The following is a 20,393-nucleotide window of genomic DNA, read 5'->3' on the forward strand; positions in this document are numbered from 1 at the left end:
TGCTGTACAGCAATGTGGATCAGCCGTAAGTACACACGTGTCCTCTTGCTCTTGAGCCTCCTTCCCACCCTCCCATCCCGCCCCCCAGGTCATCACAGAATACCGAGCTGAGCTCCCCGCGCTACCTACAGCAGCTTCCCGCCTGTCCATTTCACATGGTGGTGTGTATACGTCAGTGCTATTCTTGCAGTTCATCCCACCCTCTCCTTCCCCTGCCCTGTGTCTGCACGTCCATTCTCTACATCTGCGCCTCTATACTTGTCCTGCAGATGCTTTCATCTGTACCATTTTTCTAGATTTCATATCGATGCATTAACATATAATATTTTTCTCTTTCTGACTTACTTCATTCTGTATAATAGGCTCTAGGTTCATCCACATCACTACAACTGACTCAGTTTCATTCTTTTTGTTTTAAGGCTGGGTAGTTTTCCATGGTATATATATATATATATATATATATATATATATATATACCACATCTTTTTTATCCATTCATCTGTCGATGGACATCTGGGTTGCTTCCATGTCCAACATCTTTCAAAGTTTAAAAACTGACAAAAACTGTGAACAATATAAAGTCAAAACAATAGCATGCTTTTATCAATCAACTGCCTAACAGTCTTCTATAATACCCTTTCCCTTACTTTTTTGGGCGGCACATCCTTTTATCCCTTCTATGACAGCACTGTATGAGATTTTCCATAACAGGACTAGAAAGATAATTCAGTCTTTCCTTTAGCATGACTGATCAAAATCAGTTTTTAAATTTTTAATTAGTGATGATTTAGACTGTTTTTTCCTCAGCTTTGCAGTTCATTATTATTAGTAAGATTATTCTCTTAAGGATTGTTGTCAAACTTGAGATAACCTCTATCAAAGTTCTTACATATATGAGCTTTAATACTGGCTTCATACAGTTCAAACCTTATTTCTCCTTCAATCCCCTCACACCGCGAGGCCAGGCACAATCATGACCTCTGATTCTGTACCTTCATATCACAACACTGGGACAGAGAGCATACAGTGCATGAGGAAGATTCCTGGAAGGCATTCTGGGGCATTCAGAAATAATAAAATGACACCTGGAAGGGGAAGGAGCCAGGACCCCTAATTATACCCTCTGCAAACCCAAGCTCAAAGCCACCTCCCTTAGCCAGATTTCAAAAATGCCCATGGCCATCTGAAGAGGGGTGTGATGGAGGAGACTGGGGTGGAAAGAGACAGTGATCTGAATTGATCGTGGTTAAAATATCCAGTTTTGCAAATTTTATGAAATTATAAAATAATCCCATGCAAGTAATATGTCCTGATGCGCAAGCCTCACGAGTTTCATGATAGATCCACTCCTGCCAAAGGAGTTTCCACTGCCTAGCCTTGGACAACACACACAGCAGGGTATCAAGGTGACATCGAATGTCGGTTCTCGAAAGAACAGCATTAGAGAGCAGTAGGGCCAACAGTTTTAACCTTCCCATAGAGTCCTTAGACTCTGAGGTGGTGTCTCAAAGTCTGAGGAGGGGATGTCTTGAAACACAGAAGATATGTTTAAATAATAACGATGGGAGTCATCATCCAGCCTGACAAGCGTTGGGCTCTTTACTGTAGTGACAGACACTGTTCTAAGTCCCCCACTTGTATCAAGTTACTTATCCTTTACAATACACCTGCAAAGTTAGATCTACCATTATTCCATTTTGCAGATCAGGAAACTGAGACCGGAAAAGTTTCAGTTTCATAGATTAAGGTTCTATGTATGATGCCTTTTGAAAAAAAACTGTTCCACTAATTATAATTTTTGAAAAAAGCCTGAAATGGTCCAAGCCCTTCCTTTTACACATGAAGAAGTAAAACCCAGAAAAAAGGAAGGTCATTTGTTCAATGCCACACATTAGTTCTTTTTTCCTGGATTTTTGCTCTGTGCCAGGCACTGTGCTGTGATCTAGGGCTTCAGAGAACAATAAGACATGGAATTTTAGTTGGGGGGGTGGTCAATGGACAACACATATAACAAGATAGATATAAATAAGCAAAGAAATTCCCTTCATAGCTCAGTTGGTAAAGAATCAGCCTGCAATGCAGGAGACCCGAGCTCGATTCCTGGGTCAGGAAGATCCCCTGGAGAAGGAAATGGCAGCCCACTCCAGTATTCTGCATGGAGAATCCCATGGATAGAGGCCTGGTGGGCTACAGTGCATTGGGTTGCCAGAGTCGGACACGACTTAGCGACTCAACCACCACCACCACCACCAAAGTAATTTCAGTGAGTACTGAGATAAATTCAGAGTGACAAGGAGGGAAAGCACTAGTTTAGACTGAGACGTGTCGGGGAAATGTGTGAGCAGGTGACTGTGAGCTCGAAATCCGAATGACCCAGAGACGCCAGCCATGGGCCACCTTACGGGGGAGGGGCAGTCTGGGTGCAGGAGCAGAGCGGGCAAAGGCCCTGAGGCAGGAACCCTTTGTAAGAGAGCCGAGTCCTGGGCCAGCGTGCCTTCACCACCTGCTGCACCTCTAGGCCCTCGGAGAGGCCCGTTTGGTGTCCTGGGCCTCTCCCTTAAGCTCGGCCTTAAGATGCCAACTTTTCCAGGGAGGCAGCAGCTCTCTGAGGCTGTGGGACCCCCCTCCCAGAAGCCCTGTGGCTGAACCGGATCTGAGTTTCCTGGTTCCTGTCTGGCAGGGGATGAGCAGGCATCCTCCCCGCCTTCTCTCCCCAGGCTCCTGCCCCAGCCCCAAATCTCCATGGCAACCCTAGACACAACCCTGATCTGAAGAAGAGTCTGGAACTGGGAGCGCAAACATCTCTGGAGAGACCAGAGGAGCTGGTGTATTTGCTTCCTCTTGCTCCCTGAGTCCTGCCAACTCCTCCACCGCAGTCTCCCCAAAGACCCCAAACTGCAGATTCTGCCCGTCTGCCCCACTGCTGGGCACAGGACGGCCGGGATGGAAGTCTGTCCTCTGCAGTTGCCCCAGAGGCTGCTCCTGCTGGGGGCAGCCACGCTGACTGCATCAGCTCTGCACACCGGTGAGTCTGAGGGGGCTTGGCTGGGCAGGCAGCAGACTCAGGCCCACCACCCTCAGAGCCTGTTTCCCCAGTCAGCATTCACCCTGATGGGCTGGGATCCCTTGGGCTGGGGGACACTGGGAAACTCGGAGTCTGCTCTTGCCTGGCACCCCCAAATCTACCCCAATCCCTGTGGGTGGCTGGAGCTCCAAGTCACCCAGAAGCAAGGGCCTGGGGGCAGGTGGGGCGGTCTGGCGTTGGGAAACGCTGTGGACTTTGGAGTCAGATAACCCTGCATTCACACACTCAGTCTACCTTTGACATTACTTTTTTCTTTTTTGGCCTCACCCCCAACAGGGATCGAACCTGTGGCCCCCTGCATTGGAGGCACAGAGTCTTAACCACTGGATCCCCAGGGGAGTCCTACCATCACTGTTTCTAAGTCTTCGTTTCCTCAGCAGTAAAGTGGGAAGAACGATAGGGCCTTGCCCCTTAAGGGACTGTTATTATTTTCCATATGTGATCAACCGTGCAAGACACAAAGACAGCACCCCACACATAGGGGGTGCTTGTTCATTCACTCTCTGAAACTCCCCCTGCCCCGTGTCCCTCCAGGGCAGGTTCTGACTTTAGTAGATCTGCACAGATATGAGAAGATGCTCCTACATCCTGAGCCTTAAATGAGAATTTCTCCCCCACAGACCCAGATCCTGGCTTGTCCTCAAGCACCACTGGTGCCCCTACCATGCCCCAGAAAAGCCACTTCCTGTTCTCCCTCTCTCCTTACAAAAATCAGAGATGGTTTGAATACTTGCACATTATCTCATTAATCCTCATAACAACTCTATACTAATGAGGAAGTTTGGGACCAAACTAAAGGGAGTGTTTAACATAAGGAGATTTATTATTTCACTTAAGAAGAAAGGCCTTAGGTGAGACCAGAAATGGTTTTCAGCAGCTCACCTGTGCCAAGGCTCCTCCATAATGCTCATGACCTCATCCTTGCAAGATGGCTGCTGCAGCTCCGGGCATCACATCCTCAGTCAATGACTTTCAAAAGCAGGAAGAAAAAGAGGCTCTTTATCACACAGCTCTCACTCCTTTTTTGTGTGTGTGTGGTTAAATTAAGGAGGAAAATCTTTCTTAGGAACTCTCAGCAAGCCTCTCCTTAAATCTCATTGGCCAGAATCAGGTCAGATGCCAATCCCTAAACCTGGCAAATAGAATTAGGATTACAAGACTTGGATTAGGTTAATGACCAGGGGGCTAGCATGTTGCTCCTTGATAGGTGAGGGGAACTGAGTTTCTTTTAGCAAGGAGAAACAGGGAATGGCTGTTGGCTGGGCAGGTGCCCAACTGTGTCTCTCCCATCCTTCCTTACATAAGATAAAACTAACACTTCTGCAATGCTCATTAGGTGCTCGCCGAAGCACTGCACCCATATCCATACATGTCCACAATCCTTTAGTTTCCACTCCAAAATATGGAAAAGTCTGACAACCAATATTTGTTTTTTAACTTACTGGCAACACCTTGACCTGAACTGATAGGAGTCTGTGTGTTGTCTCTATTTGTCCTACTTAGGGTAAATGTTCTGTATAACTGCTCTAGAAAATGTGTTTGATCACAGAAGGCTGCGGCAGACTCCATTTGGGGCTGTATCATATTATCTTTCTAAAATCTGGAAAATTGTGAAACCGCATCCGAAGACTTTTTGTTTTAAATGTGGACCATTTTTAAAGTTTTTATTGAATTTGTTACAATATTATTTCTGTTTTATGTTTTTTGGCTTTTTGGCCACCTGGCAGGTGGGATCTTAGCTCTGATTCCAGGGGTGGAACCCACCCCCACCTCCATTGGAGGGGGAAGTCTTAACCACTTGGCCCCAGGGAAGTCCCTATCCTAGGGTTTCTGAATAAGATATTGAGCACTTTAATTACATTTTGTAGCCCTCAGAAATATTCTGAGATGGATCAATCATCTGCCATTTCCCCAACAAGAAAACTGAGGCTCAGAGAGGGTAAGCGACTCTCTCCGGGCCACCCAGCGGGCAGATGGCACGGGCCAGGCTGGGCATCTCGGTTCCAGGGCCGTGCTCTCCGTTGCAGCTGACCTGGTGGACCTGTGCGGCCGGACCTGGCAGGCGGACGGGCTGCTGCTGCGTTCGCACTCCGCGTCGCGCCGCTTTTACTTCGTGGCCCCGGACACTGACTGCAGGCTCTGGGTGCGGGCGGCCTCCCCCGGGGACAGGATCCGCCTCCAGTTCCGCTTCTTCCTGGTCTACAGCCTGACCCCGCCTTCCGTGCCACCCCCGGCGCTCAACGCCTCCGCCCTGCCGCCGGCGGACCCCTGCGCCCCCGGGTCCTACCTGCAGTTGTACGAGGGGCCGCCGGGGACGCCCCGGCCCCTGGGAGCCCCCCTCTGCGGCCTGACCATCCCGGCCCCGGTGACGACCTCCGGGGACCTCCTGGGCCTGCGCCTGGTCACCAGGGGCCGCCAGCCCCGCGTGGACTTCGTGGGCGAAGTCACCTCTTTCCGGCTGGGTGGGTTGGGGCAGTCGACCTGGACCCGGAGGGGCCCGGGCCTGTGGGAGAGAAGCCGGTGGGGCGGTTCAGACCCAGAGCCAACCGCGGGGACTTGACTTCGCGCACCTCACCCTCCAGCATCCACTCCCTCATACACACGGCGCAAGCACATACCTCACACCTCGTGCACACGGCTCCACAAACCCGGCACACACAGACTGCCAGTGCACAGCCCTCCCGGCTCACATACGGCACACTCCCTCGCACACACAGCTCCCCTCATGCACACCTCGTACACGGTACCACTCTGCACACCTCCAGGCAACTCACGCCCACGTATGTCCACACACCGGCTCCTCTGTCCCGAGTCCACCTCTCAGACGATTGCAGAGGGGCGGAGAGTGAGGACTCCTGGTGATGGTAAGTGAGGGAAGCCTACTTGGGCAAGGAAAGGGAACTGATGGTGATGTTAACAGTAATCCCTTATTGTCTCCTGCCCTTGGCAAGCCTCTGTTCTCACAGCAGCTCTGCTGGGTCATGCCCTCCTGTTGATGGATGGGAAACAGGCTCAGGGAGGTTAGGCAAAGTGCTGCAGGCCTCCCAGATCACAGGCTGAGCAGTGGGGCTATAACTGCTAGAGCTGGTCCTCTGCTCACATTGAGTCGAGGCTTTAGTCCCTGCAGGTCTGACACCTACACATCTTGTGCGTATGAGAGCATTCACTTTCATTTTCACATGTAAGAAACCCAATTCGAGTTGGCTTAAGCCAAAGGAGAATTTGGGGGGCTCCTATAACTGGGATACTAAGGTGTTGATTCAGGTATAGATGGATCCAAGAGCTCAAATGATGCCTCCTAGGCTCTCTCTCTTTATTCTTTCCCTTTGCAGTGCTTTGGGTCGGTTTGGCTTTCATCTCAGGCAACTCTAGCACCCTCTTTCTACTTGGCAGCAAGGTGACCCTGCACCTCCAAGAATGCAATCTATCTTATAATTCTCACCTCAATGGAAAAAAGAGTGAGGATTTTTTCTCTATTGGCCACGCCATCGTGTGGCTGGCAGGATCTCAGTTCCCGACGAGGGACTGAACCTGAGCCCCCTACTGTGAAAGTGCCAAGTCCTACCCACTGGACTGCCAGGGAACTGCAGGGATCTTAAGGTTCTAGCAAAAGTCCTCAGGGTCAAATCTATTAGTCACATGGGCCATATGTCCATTCCCAGAACCAGGAATGGAATACTCTGATTCCCATGCTCAGCTCTGAGCCATGGTATTGGTCAGTCCTGCCTGACCCAGCTTTTCTTCCGTGGAATGGGGTGCTGTGTAAGCCAACCTGTCTGCCGCACCTGGGCACCAAGTCATCCCCTTTTCTCATCTGTGTGTGTGTTCATTCACTTAACAAGTATTGAGTAGCTGCCAGGTACCAGGTGCTGTTCTAGGTGCCAGGATTCACGCAGCAATGAGTGAAAGAGAAAGTCCCTGCCTCATTTGAGCTGACGTTCTAGTGGGCAAGACAGACCACAAAGAATCAAGCAAATCTGTGTTCTGCAGGGGTGGTAAGTGCTGCACGGGAACGCGAATCAGGATAAAGGGGTGGGGGGGGGCGGGGAGGGGTGGTGTGCTGTTCTTGTGTGGGGGTGAGGGCAGGCCTTCGGGCAAGATGACATTTGAGTGGAAACCTGAGAGGAACAAGCCGTAGAGTTGCAGGTGGGCTGATGGCAGGTACAGTGCCGAGGGTGGGGAGGTGCTTGGAGTGTTCAGGTCTCCGGGCACACACATGTGCATGTACACACTCACATGCTTAATGAGCATGGGGCGGAATTCCTACCCTGCAGCTTAGATACAAGCTATGAGGCCTTGGTCTAGTGACCTAACCTCCCTGTGCCTCAGTCTTCTCATCTCTAAAATGGGGTTGATAACAGTAGTGAAGCCACAGGGTTGCTGTGACAACTCAATGAGCTGGGATGCAAACCACGCCGGGTCTGGCATAGGAACTCCGTAAATCTTAGCCACCATCACCCTCATCATCTTTATGATCACATCCCTCTCTCATTCATACTCTTGTCTGCACGCGCCTGGAAACAGCCTCTCCTGCTCACACCTCCTACATTCCTTCCCCGCCTGGCCACGCCTGCCCCGGTGCCCAGGTCCTCATTGCACGCCTCCCCTCTTGGCTGCAGGATCCTGTGGTGCCTACTTCCCGTGTCGGAACGGCAGGTGCGTCCCCCGGAGCCTGGTGTGCGATCACTGGGGCATGGACGACTGTGGCGACGGCAGTGACCAGGCTTCCTGGCCACCAGCCAACTGCGGAGGTCAGTGCGGAGGTGTGGCCTGGGCCCCGCCCAGCAGCTGGGGTGGAAACTGGAGGCAGGGGTGCGGCGGGAGAGGGAAAGGGGGAGCAGCGGGGACTCTGGCCAGACCAGGCCGAGGGCCTCTAGCCTGAGGACCAGAGGGCGTCAGAGCTCGAAGATGCTGGAGGTGATAGGGTCCAGCTGCTTCCAGCTGGTGTTTCAGTGGTGGTGAGGGTGCGTGTTAAGTCGTTTCCAAGAAGAACTGACTCGTTGGAAAAGACCCTGATGCTGGGAAAGATTGAAGGCGGGAGGAGAAGGGGACGAAAGAGGATGAGATGGTTGGATAGCATCACCGACTCAACGGACATGAGTTTGAGTAAGCTCCGGGAGTTGGTAATGGACAGGGAGGCTTGGCATGCTGTAGTTCATGGGGTTGCAAAGAGTCGGACACAACTGACTTACTGAACTGAACTGAAGACATTTCCATCATGTCTGACTCTTTGCAACCCCATGGACTATAGTCTACCAGGCTCCTCCATCCATGGGATTCTCCAGGCAAGAATACTGGATGGGCTGCTATGCCCTCCTCCAGGGGATCTTCTAGACCCAAGGATTGAACCTGCATCTCATATCTCCTGCATTGGCAGGTGGGTTTTTTTTTTTTTTTTTACCACTAGTACTACCTGGATCAGGGTTCAAACCCGTGTCTCTTACAGTGGCAGATGGATTCTTTACCACTGAGACACCAGGGAAGCCCTCCATAAAGACATTTCTGTCTATTTTTCTCACTGTCATTTCCCTTAGTCCCCAGAGCAATGCCTGGGGTACAGTAGATGATCAAAAAATACTTGTCGAATAAGTGGAAGAATGAACCTCCCTGTCCCTTCGCTTCTTTACCTGTAAACTGACGATGACAAATCTAGCCTTTTAGATCTGTCATGAACTTTAAGTGAAATCCTGTGGGTGAAGAGCCCAGCGCAGAGCACAGTGTTGGGTGCACTGACAATGCTCAGTACAGGTACTTCCTTCTTGAGAAGTAGCTCCATTCATCCACTGCAGCCCCTGGAGCTAGACTGTGAGTTCAAGTCCACCCCTGCCACTTCTAGCTGTGTGGCCTGGGCAAGTGACTTAACCTCTCTCTGTGCCTCAGTTCAGTTCAGTTCAGTTGCTCAGTCCAACTCTTTGCAACCCCATGGACTGCAGCATGCCAGGCTTCCCCGTCCATCACCAACTCCCGGACCTTACTCAAACTCATGGGCATTGAGTCGATGATGCCATCCAACCATTGCATTCTCTGTCGTCCCCTTCTGCCTCCAATCTTTCCCAGCATCGGGGTCTTTTCCAATGAGTCAGTTCTTTGCATCAGGTAGCCAAAGTACTGGAGTGTCAGCTTCAGCATCAGTCCTTCCAATGAATATTCAGGACTGATTTCCTTGAGGATGGACTGGTTGGATCTGCTTGCAGTCCAAGGGACTCTCAAGAGTCTTCTCCAACACCACAGCTGAAAAGCATCAATTCTTTGGCGGTCAGCTTTCTTTATAGTCCAACTCTCACATCCGTACATGACTACTGGAAAAGCCATAGCTTTGACTAGATAGGACCTTTGTGACAAAGTGTTGTCTCTGCTTTTTAATATGCTGTCTAGGTTGGTCATAACTTTTCTTCCAAGGAGCAAGTGTCTTTTAATTTCATGGCTGCAGTCACCATCTGCAGTGATTTTGGAGCCCCCAAAAATAAAGTCTGTCACTGTTCCCACTGTTTCCCCATCCATTCCTTATCTGTAAAATAAAAATACTAAGACTTGCTAAGAGGTTTTAGGAGGATTAAATGAGACATAATCATTAAATCATCAAATCTCAGTGAGTTAGTGGTTATGTCCCCCTGCAGGTCCCTCTCCAGTGCCCAGCCTGGCGGGGAATCTGGATGATGGCACCCCCCAGACCCCTGACTCCTCCCCCAGCTCTTCAATCGTCAGGACCCCTGGGGACGGCAGCTGAGATGGGCCCGCCAGCCCCCTGGGACCCTGCCCAACAGGGTGCAGCTCTGGAAGGTAGGTGGCTCTTGGTTACCACGCACTCCACCTGTCGCTCCACCACCGAGATCATACTTGTCCCACTGCAGGGGTGGGCAGCGGGCAGCAGGCCCAGGCCAAGGCCCGAGTGGACGCTCTCTTTCTGCAGGGCCCCGGCTGCAGGGGGTGGCGCTGGCCTCCTCACTGTCCCTGGCCTCGGCGGGCCTCCTCCTGGGCCTCCTCTGGTGCTGCTGCTTCTCCGGCCAGCTGGCCGCCCGGGCCCGGGCCCGTGGCCCCTGCTGCACTGTCTGTTACAGGTGTCCTGGCCAAGTGGGCCCTGGGGGGCCGCGGCTGAGTGAGCCAGCCTTCCAGCGTCGGGGGGTACACTCCTAGAGAGGCTTCGGGCATCAGAGGGAAGAGAGTGGTCTCTGGGGTCAGACGGTCCCCGGGTTCTGCCCCCAACCCTGCCACAGCGCTGTCTACCTTTGGGCCCATCACATAATTCCCCGAGATTCAGTCTGCCCCTCTGGAAAATGGGATGATGCCTGCCTCAGAGGGTCACAGTGAAGGCCACTGGGACAGCTGACCCTGCAGCTTGTTTTGGCGGCTGGCACCCTGCTGGGTCCGTGGAGGGCAGGGAGCAGCAGCCTCACACGCCTGATGCTGTCTCACTTCACCCCTGGAACTCGCTGGTCCATCCTGCTTGGCCCCATCCTGACCCACCCTAAGGGACCACGAGTCCCGCTTGAATCAAGACACAGGAGACGACAGCCCTGGCGGGGATAGCACCGTTTATTAAGAAAGATCAAGACAAAGACCACAGGAGGGTCCCTTCTAGGACACAGAGGCCAGGCGTCCCGGCCCCACGTCTGGGGGGACTGCTGGCAGGGCGGGCCCTCAGATGGGGCAGGACGATCACGTCCTCTCCCTGTCCCTCCCAGCCGTGCGTCCCAGCTCCCCCCACCCAAGGCACTTACTCTTTCTGACCACCAAGGCCTCCTCCCCCCACGTCCCCTGGGCCTTCACTTCCAGATCCGTGGGGGGGACGCGGCCTGGCGCGGGCAGGGAGCCCCTCTCAGTGCTGGGCTCTGCCTCTAGCAGCTCCTGGTACGAGTTGGGTGGAGTTTCCCTTGCAGCCCCTTGAGGGCTGGGGGCCCTGGGCTAGGTGTGGGGTTGGTGGGGTGGGGGGGGGTACAGGCCAGGAGGGCTTGGTGGGAGGGGAAGGCTGCCAGGGGCCGGGGGCCCGGCTGGTCTGGTGGGGGTGGATCGGGGCTAGGACGTGGGCTGGAGGCAGGGTGGGGGTGCCTGCCCAGGGGTGAGCTGCCTTTTGCTCCACAGTTGGCACTAGAGAGCCTGCCCAACCCAGAGGAGGGTGGCCAAGGCCAATTGATGCCCTCCACTCCGGGTAGCTGGTGAGGCTCCAAGGTGGCTGGCAAGGTGCCGGGCTGGAAGCCGAGGTTGGCTCCGCAGAAATGACGGCCGCCGCCCCGGGGCTGAACGAAGGGGCGGCCCAGCGCTGCCTTGGTCGGGGGCTCCGTTGGTGGGGGCGGATCTGACCCCACTGAGCCGCCGCACTTCACCCCGAGTCCTGGTGGCCCCCGAGGCGCCGGCTCTGGTGCGTCTGCTGTGCCCGCAGCCTGTGGCTCTGCCCAGGTGTGCTTGGGTGGGGGCGGAGGGGGTGGCGTGCCCACCCGCCAGTCCAGCCCAGGGCAGTAGCAGCAAAGCGTGGCATCGCCTCAGTTTCTTACAAAATATTCATCATCATCATCATCATAATATTAATAATAATATAGTCGCCGTTGCGGGGCTGGGGTGTGGCCTGGGAGTCCGTGCAGGGCGGGCCGCGCCTACGAAGGGCAGGGGCGTGTGTTGGCCCCCGCCTGGGCACGGTGCTGCAGGTCCACTGGCTGTGGGGGGGAGCCGCCGGGCCGGGAGGAGTGCAGCACCAGGTTCTTGATGCAGCCCGTGATGCCCGAAGAGAACCTACCCCCGGTCAGCACGGCCACGTCCGGGGCTCCGCCTGCGGGGGGAGAGGGCGGACCCATCAGCTCGGGCAGCCCCGGGAGGGGGAGCTCCAGCTCTGCGGGGGGGTGCAGGGGCCCCCAGTCCCTCCCTCGTCCCCTGGAGGAGCAGGGCCCCAGCCTGCCCCGAGGCCCGCCTTCAAGACTTACCAATGTAGATGCTGCCCTTGGTGTTGACCGCCACGTTCGGGCCTGGGGACTGGCCACTCACCAGCTCCTCTCCGTCCACCTGGATGGAGCCTCTCTGGCCCTCTCTGTATTGAAACGGGGGTCAGGCCCTCACCCCCCATTTCCCGTCCTCCCCAACCCCATGAGGGTCCCCTCCCTTTATGACAGAGGTCCGCCCCCTGCTCCCCAAGTTCTTTCCTGCCCCCCCATGCTGGGTGAGAGATCTGGCCCCACACACACAGCTTCCGAGCACCTCATCCAGGTTTCCCCCAACCCTTGGGGTGCTAGAGCACCCATCCCCGCCTCCAAGGAGTCTTGTCCTGTCCTGGAAGTCTGTGCTCTGGGTGGTGATCTCCCCGCTGACCCCACCCTCAAGTTCTGTCTCCCCAGAGCTCAATGCCTGCCCCCGACACGGGACGGGGGAACTCTGGCCCCTCGTCCCGGTGCCTGGGGGGGGCTCCCTTACCGCAGCGCCGTCACACGATGCCACTCGCCGTCGTTAATGGGGTCTTCAGAGACCAGGCGGGCCTCCCCGCTGCCCAGCTGGTAGCTGCAGGCACATGGGCCCAAGAGGGTGTGAGCAGGGGGTAGGACTGGGCGTGGGTAGTGGGGGGTGTGGCTGGGGGGGGGACCGGAGGGAAAGCCACTGAAGGATAAGGGGGGTGAGGGAAGGGACAGGAGGGGCCAGGACCCACCTGAAGACGAGGTGCCCGTCCTGAAGCCCAAGGCTGATGAAGTCCTTGCCTCGGCCAGACTGCCCCGTCTCCTGCCAGGGAAGCACAGCGTCTCTGTGGCCCCAGGGGCGATCACCGCCTCCTTTCTCTCCCCCACTTCCCCGGCCACCGAGAGGCTGGGGAGCCTGAGATCCCCGGGCCAGACGCCCCACACTCACCTCACCCTGCCAGACCAGGAGGCCACTGGCTGTGCTGGTCCGAACCTCCAGCTCAATGGTCTCAGGCACCTCAGGGAGGCTGCGGTGGGGAAAGAGGGTGAGGGGCAGAAGTCCCACCCCGGGGACCACAGACCCTCCCAACACTGGTCTCACCTCCTGGAGAAGACGCGGCCTGGGAGAGCAAGGAAGCCGTTGTCATAGAAGTAGGCTCCGTACTGCCCGGGGGCATCTGTGGAGGGGCAGTGGGAGCGATGCTGGGAGCCCCATCCACCCCCATGGAGCATCCATCCCGCACAGGTACCCCGACCTCCGTCTCCACCCTGGCCTGTACTGCTCCTAAGGGGCTCTGAACCTGTGGTCCCTGGGGACCCGGGGGACAGGGGGCGGGTGCTGTGGGCAGAATTCAGAGGCCTCTGAACTTGGCTGGGAAAACATTACAGTTCTGCTCTTGCTCACTTCTTCCTGAAGGTTAGCCACTCCTTCAATTATGCAGGTAGGAGACACTCTGAAGGTGACTTGGTCCCCAGTGGGAGATTTCCATACCCCCTTGCGGTAGTTACAAGTACTTAAAAACATTGTTTATGCTTATTGCAACTTTGGTAGCTGTTGGGACTAACAACCTTAAATCTTGTATTTAATGGTTAATAAGAGATTTCGACTGTGAAGAAAGCTGAGCGTTGAAAAATTGATGTTTTTGAACTGTGGTGTTGGAGAAGACTCTTGAGAGTCCCTTGGACTGCAAGGAGATCCAACCAGTCCATCCTAAAGGAGATCAGTCCTGGGTGTTCACTGGAAGGACTGATGCTGAAGCTGAAACTCCAATACTTTGGCCACCTCATGCGAAGAATTGACTCAGTGGAAAAGACCCTGATGCTGGGAGGGATTGGGGGCAGGAGGAGAAGGGGATGACAGAGGATGAGATGGCTGGATGGCATCACCAACTCGATGGGCATGAGAGTGAGTAAACTCCGGGAGTTGGTGATGGACAGGGAGGCCTGGCGTGCTGCGATTCATGGGGTTGCAAAGAGTCGGACACGACTGAGCGACTGAACTGAACTGAAAGAAGCAAAAAATTTTAAACATTTTGATAAAAGTGAAAGGGTGAGTCACTCAGTCATATCCAACTCTTTGCAATTCCATGGACTGTAGCCCTCAGGCTCCTCTGTCCATGGGATCCTCCAGGCAAGGATCTGGAGTGGGTTGCCATGCCCTTCTCCAGGGGATCTTCTTGACCCAGGGACCGAACCCAGGTCTTCTGCACTGTGGGTGGATTCTTTATCCTCTGAGCCACAAGGGAAGCCCTTTGATAACCTTGTTTCAGGATAATTGGTTTCCTTTGAAATCCTATATGCTTCATTTATTCTTTGTAGTCAACAGGGTCAGGTAGGGTGATCACCCATCGCTATTTGCTGGTTCCTGTTCTGGTTCTTTTTTTGACTGTGATGGGCCTTCCTTGTGGCCCTCAGGCTCTAGAAAGCACAGGCTCAGTGGTTGCAGTGTGTGGGCTTAGCTGCTCCAAAACATGTGGGATCCTAGTTCCCCGACCAGGATTCGAACCTGCGTTCCCTGAATTGCAAGGAGGATCCTTAACCACTGGACTGCCAGGGAAGTCCCCTGTCTCGGTTTAGCTCTGCAAGTCCCTCATTCCCAGAAGCCTCTCAGTTCTGAGCAGACTGGGTCAGCTGGTCACCCAGGTCAGTAGCACATAGACGTTTCTGAACCCTTGAGTTCCCTCCATCTTACAGACGGGAAGACAGGCTCAGGGGTGAGGGACTCGCCCAGAAGTGGGAAGCCTGGATGGCAGCCCAGACCTTAGGAACGCATCACCCAGAATGTGTGTGTGGCTGTAACATTCCCAACCCTACCTGCTCAACGCCATTCCATCCCAGAGCTGGCCCCTGGGGCCTGGCAGCTACCAGGGTTGGGGACACGTCGCAGGCCTCCACCAGCTGGTTAAGTAAGCAGCTAACAGTTTCTGAGCACCTACTCTGTGCCAGTTACGGGGCAGGAGGTTTCACATCATCCAGCTGGATGGATCACATCATTTTTAACTGGATCCTTGTCATAACCCTATGTCTTTGCTACAATTCACAAAAGCTAATAGTCTGCATTTTCTCATACTCTTGAGAGTCCCTTGGACAGCAAGGAGATCAATCTAATCAATCCTAAAGGAAATCATCCCTGAATATTCATTGGAGGGACTGATGAAGCTGAAGCTCCAATACTTGGGCCACCTGATGCAAAGAGCTGACTCATTGGAAAAGACCCTGATGCTGGGAAAGATTGAGGGTAGTAGGAGAAGGGGATAACAGACGATGAGATGGTTGGATGGCATCACCAACTCAACGGACGTGAGTTTGAACAAGCTCTGGGAGATGGTGAAGAGCAGGGAAGTGCGGCATGCTGCAGTCCATGGGGGTCACAAGGAGTCGGACAAGACTTAGGGACTCAACAACAACAATGTTCTGTGTCCACTGTGGACCAGGCATTGTTTGAAGCGTTTTAAATACAGTAAAGGATCTTATTCTCACACGAAATTTTCTCCAAAGCTTTGTGGAAGGATGTTACTTCTTTCTATTTAATACATGAGGAAACTGAGGTCCAGAGAGGTTAAGTGACTCAGCCAAGTCACACAGGAAGGAAGGGGCAGAGCTGGGATTTGAATCCAGACCTTTACCCACTAGACCACTACCTCTCCTACTGTGTTAGTGATAAATAAGATACGCATCTAGAAATCAGGGAGCACAAGCCCTGTAAATGATGTTCAATAAATAAATTTTTAAATTGGAGTGTTACTGCTTTACAACGTTATGTTAGTTTCCGTTGTATAATGCAGTGAATGAGCCATATGTATACTTAGACCCCTTCCCTTTCGGACCGCCCCTCTCCCCTCTCCCCCCCACCCCCCCATCTAGGTCTTCACAGAGCACTGGGCTGAGCTCCCTGCGCTATGCAGCAGGCTCCCACCAGCTATTTATGTTACACGTTGTAGTAAAGTCACTGTCACTGCCTTTAAACAAATTGCGGAATCCTTGAGAACGAGCGTCCTGCCTTATTCATTGCACATTTACTGCTCCCGGGGCAAGGATGGGCACACATACACTTTTGTTGCTTGAATGCATGAATACAGGGCAGAGAACGGAAGTGAGAGTGCCGCATGGTCACCCAGCCTGTAAGCACGGGGCGGGACCCAGCTCTAGGCGGCTCGTGTCTCCTCGTCCTGTCTCTGCGCCCAGGGAGCCTCTCCCCGGACCGGTTTTATTTAGAGGCCAGGATGGAGCGGTGAGGGGGGTGGGGGTCACTGGAAGAGGGGCTGAGCGACTCAGAGTCTGGGAAGGACAAGTCGGCTCGGCTCCTCTGGCCGCTCACGGCCAGTACATACCGTTGCCCCCGCTGCCTTCAAGATGCCAGTCGGGCTCCACCATGCCGTGTCCAGAGCCTGTGGGGAGAGGCAGGCTCCAGTTGGCGGGCTGTGTCCAGCTCTGGAGCCCCGAGGGGGAAGGTGGTGAGAAGTCGGGGCGCTTACTGTGCTGGCAGCGTGGGCCCGAGAAGCCGGGGGGACAGAGGCAGAGGGTGCCCTGGCAGGTGCCCCCGTGTAGACAGGGCTCACGGAGCCGGCAAGGGTTCTCCTCGTGCTCGCAGAGGTCTCCTGCGGGTTGGGGCAGAGGTGAGCGGGCAGGGGCCGAGCGGCTGCTGCCCACGCCGCGCCCCTGCCCAGCACCGGCCCGGGGGCTCCCCCACCTTTGAAGCCGTCTCGACACAGACACTGGAACTCATACTCGCCCGCGGGCATGCATGTGGCGCCGTGGCGACAGGGCTGGCGCTCACACGGCGAGCCGTCGTAGCACTGCCCGACGCCCCGGCTGCCCAGGAAGCTGTAGGTGAGGTCCAGCCGCTTTCCGTTCACTGACACCTGTGGGCATAGGGACACGGAGGGGCCTGGAGAGCGCAGCGGGCAGCGGTGGGCAGAGGCACGGGTGCCCCAGGAGACGGAGGGGAGCGGGGGCCCAGGCTCGGGCTTGAGCAGGGAGGTGGGAGACTAGGGTGGGGAGAGTGCGAAAGCCGCTCAGCCATGTCCGACTCTTTGAAACCCCCTGGGCTATACAGTCCATGGAATCCTGCAGGCCAGAATACTGGAGTGGGTAGCCTCTCCCTTCTCCAGGGGATCTGCCCAGCCCAGGGGTCGAACCCAGGTCTCCTGCATTGTGGGCAGACTCTTTACCAGCTGAACCACCAAGGAAGGAGGAACAGCTTCCTCCTTCAGGGCCCGGGAACACCCATCACCGTGGTCCCGCCTCGGGATGAGCTTTGAAGGCAGGTGCAATCATCCCATTTCCCAGAGGAGGAAAGTGAGGCTCGGAGGGGGAAGCGTCTAGTCCCCAGCACCCAGGGCTGCCGGCAGACGAGGGGAGACCGCCCCGCCCTCCCTGTAGGTGGTCGGGAAGTCTGCTCACCTCACCCACACAGCCGTGGAAGTGGGCTGTGACGTTGGTGGCCGGGGGCAGCTGCACTGACGGCTCCACGCCGCCCAGGTAGAGCAGGGTGTGCAGGTTGAGGCCCTGGCTCTTGCCGGGCGAGGAGCGCAGCACGGGCCGCCCGCCGTTCACCCTCAGGCTGCCGTCCTTGTTGAGACGCTCCGCGGACACGTGATGCCAGCGGCCCAGGGCCAGCGGCTCGGTGCTCCGCAGGACAGCCAGGCCTGGGGAGGACGCCGGGCAGGGTTGGCACGTGGCTGGGCCCCCCTGCCCTGGCCCACCCCCCCACGGGAATTTGAGCAGACACAGAACCTCCTTTAGCCTCTCTGTGCCCCCCAAGGAACCCCCCAAAGAGGTCTAGGGACTCGAATCGGGTCACACGGAGAGAAGGAATGCAAAGATCAGGGGCCTCCTGTTGGTCTGACTTCAGAATTTACTCCTCCTGCCTCTTGGGGCCCCGTAGGGCCTGGGATGCGGGGGGCATGGAGCCTGGTGCCCACGGCCCGTCTGTGTTTGGGGTCCGCACTCACCCGAGCCCAGCTCGTAGCGGAACTCCAGGTGGCCCCCGACCATCGCCAGGGACACGAAGTCCTCCACTGGCCCGCTCTTCCCTCCACTGAACAGCAGCACCCCGTCGGGTGCCAGCGGCTTGAACTCCACGTCCAGACGCAGCTCGTGGTGTGTGTTGGTGAGAGCGGGCAGTGCCAGGTAGGAGTCCATGCCCGCCAGGGCGGGGGTGGTCACGGTCACACCTGCGGCAGCCAGGACTCAGCAGGGGCAGTGGGAGCCCCGGGGCCCCGGGAGGGCTCCGGCCAGGCAGCCGTCCTCCGGGACCCCTGCTCACCCCCACTGTCCAGGACCAGGGGCTGGGGACCCGCTGGGCAGTGCCTACAGCCGCGGCCTCGAGACTCCCTGCCCCCGGCGCTGCAGGGCAGGCCGATCTCCAATCAGATCGGGGTCCTCTCTGGGGCCCTCGCTGAAGGAACTCAGGCTCTGGAATAACTGTCCCATGCACAGCATCCGTCGGGGCCTCAGGGTGCCCTGCCCAGCTCCCCCGTCCTCCCTGGGATCCCCGGGGTCTCAGGCCCCCGCTCTGCTTACCTTCCTCACACCTCAACCCCGAGCGGCCCAGGTGGCAGCGGCAGGTGTAGCCGCGGCCGTCGGGCCGGTTCACACACGTGGCGTCGGGCCCACAGGCCTCTGCGGTGGGGGACACAGGGGGCGGTGAGTCGGGGGGACATGGAGGTGTCCAGGGAGAGAGAGAGGGGTCCCGATGCAGGGTCCTACCTATTGCACCCCCTCGGCTGGTTAGAGCCCGGCCAGCCTGGGGGTGCTGTGTGGGGAGACAGCGGAGGGGGAAGGGACTTAGGCCAGGGGACAGCAGGTGGGGAGTGAGCCCGTGACTCCGGGTGTTGTTCCTGGAAGGCTGCATCCGCCCGCACTAGTGTGGGGGTGAGGAGTCCCTGGGAGGCGGGCGGTGGGGTGAGCGCTCTGGTGACAGGTAGTAGGTACCCAGGAGTGGTGATGGGGGCCAGGGGCCATGCCTCGGTGCAGTGGGCAGGGTGAGGCCTTGGGTGGCAGAGATGCGAGGCGGAGGGGAGGTTAGTGTAAGCGGTGATGCAAGTCAGAAGCCAGGAAGGTGCTAAATACTTGGGGGGGACTCACGAGCGTGGTGAGTACTCAGCCGCTGTGGGGGCAGTGGTTGGGGGCGGGTATGTGGATGCAGCGATGGGCAGAGGGAAGAGAGAGGCTGGGGTGGCAGCCACGGACGGGGGCGGGGGCACCCACCTGGGTGGCAGTGCAGGGCCTGTGAGTGCTCACAGCGGCTCCCGGTGAAGCCGGCCGGGCACACGCACACATAGCTGCTGCTCTCCGAGTCCTGGCACTGGCCTCCGTTCTGCGAGGCAACCCCCAGAAGTCAGGCCAAGGACACCCGGGCCCTCCCCTGCTTCCTGCGGGGTTGGGGGGTGTCTGTCCCGGCCGAGGGCGGTGGCTGGGGGCAGCCGGGAGGACGTGCGGCCTGGGGGGTGTCACCTGGCAGGGCCGGTCCCGACAGGTGGGGCAGTGGGAGATGCCGTGGGCCGTGAGGTTGAGGTCGTGGAAGACGATCTCCTCGCCTTGGATGCGCAGCTCTCGGACACAGCCTGGGGGGGGGGTGGGTGGGCAGGATGAGCCGAGGTGGGGTGCCTGGAGGCCCGTCCTCCCGGGTGACCACGGGCTCGGCCAGCCCGGGGGGAGGTCTGGCCAGGGCTGCAGGCGGGAGTGGGGGGGCTCACCTACGAAGCCGCTGCTCAGCCCTGCCTTCGGGATGGCGCCGTAGTCGGGGTAGCCGCCCAGGTAGAGCTCCTCGTTCAGGTCCAAGCCCTGGAACTTGCCCTGGGCAGAGGGGACCTCGTGAGTGGCAGCCAGGCTGGGCGGAGGTGGGGGAGGGGCCGGGCCCAGGGGGACGGGGCTGGGTCTCACCTGCGAGGTGCCGTTGACCGGCGCCAGGCTGCCCACGATCAGGGAGCCCTGGGTGAGGCTGCGCAGCAGGGTCACGGTGTGGAACTGGCCCAGGGCCAGTGGCGTGGGGTGGCGGATGGTAGCCATGCCCGAGCCTGCGTCAAACCTGCTCCACGAGGCAGGGGTTGGGGGGCAGGGCAGGAGAGAGAGGATGTGGGGTCTGTAGGGAGGGCCCCAGGCCAGCAAAGGGGTCCACACCATTGCCGGCCTCCCCGCCTGCCCTGCCTCTGCCCCTCCCCAACCCTTCTCCCCGTTACACTGTTTCCCGGGGAGCTTGTCCAGAGCCACCCCGGGGCTCCAAGTGCGCCTGGCTCCAGGCCCCTGCAGGCTAGCACGTGGCCTCACTCCTCATCTGAGGATCCTCTCTCTGTGATCATGTTTCTTTCCTTCTTAGTTTGTGGCTGGTCTCCCCCAACCGGGACATTACATTCCCACAAGGGCCAGAACTTGATCCGTTGTGTTTATCTCTTTATTGACACCCGACACACAGTAGGCATTCAGCAAATGAT

General features: G+C 56.8%; 2 protein-coding genes across 5 annotated transcripts in view; one reads left to right on the forward strand and one right to left on the reverse strand.

The window, feature by feature from the left end:
- Positions 1-2,725: 2,725 nt before the first annotated feature.
- On the forward strand, positions 2,726-10,219 carry LDLRAD2 (low density lipoprotein receptor class A domain containing 2). The gene is given in 6 exon segments (XM_070458449.1): positions 2,726-3,025; positions 5,113-5,547; positions 7,705-7,836; positions 9,703-9,749; positions 9,751-9,898; positions 9,996-10,219. Coding segments are annotated over 6 exon segments (1,068 nt in total). The 5' UTR covers positions 2,726-2,943.
- A 381-nt stretch (positions 10,220-10,600) lies between these two features.
- HSPG2 (heparan sulfate proteoglycan 2) overlaps positions 10,601-20,393 on the reverse strand; it is a 108,851-nt gene continuing 99,058 nt past the window's right edge. For 2 of the 4 annotated variants that reach the window (XM_070458879.1, XM_070458878.1), the window contains exons 82-97: positions 19,846-19,990; positions 19,659-19,758; positions 19,417-19,526; positions 19,171-19,279; positions 18,484-18,582; positions 17,913-18,134; positions 17,362-17,606; positions 16,649-16,820; positions 16,434-16,556; positions 16,290-16,346; positions 13,061-13,136; positions 12,908-12,986; positions 12,711-12,778; positions 12,482-12,565; positions 11,998-12,101; positions 10,601-11,846 (exon numbers count right to left, since the gene is read on the reverse strand). In XM_070458879.1, the coding sequence (XP_070314980.1) occupies positions 11,674-11,846; positions 11,998-12,101; positions 12,482-12,565; positions 12,711-12,778; positions 12,908-12,986; positions 13,061-13,136; positions 16,290-16,346; positions 16,434-16,556; positions 16,649-16,820; positions 17,362-17,606; positions 17,913-18,134; positions 18,484-18,582; positions 19,171-19,279; positions 19,417-19,526; positions 19,659-19,758; positions 19,846-19,990 (1,966 nt within the window). In that variant the 3' untranslated portion in view covers positions 10,601-11,673. Of the gene's footprint in view, positions 11,847-11,997; positions 12,102-12,481; positions 12,566-12,710; positions 12,782-12,907; positions 12,987-13,060; positions 13,137-16,289; positions 16,347-16,433; positions 16,557-16,648; positions 16,821-17,361; positions 17,607-17,912; positions 18,135-18,483; positions 18,583-19,170; positions 19,280-19,416; positions 19,527-19,658; positions 19,759-19,845; positions 19,991-20,393 lie in introns of all 4 variants that reach the window. The other 2 variants (XM_070458877.1, XM_070458876.1) reach the window with 1 other exon arrangement.

The sequence above is a fragment of the Odocoileus virginianus genome, chromosome 30, assembly GCF_023699985.2.
Source record: "Odocoileus virginianus isolate 20LAN1187 ecotype Illinois chromosome 30, Ovbor_1.2, whole genome shotgun sequence".
NCBI lineage: Eukaryota > Metazoa > Chordata > Mammalia > Artiodactyla > Cervidae > Odocoileus > Odocoileus virginianus.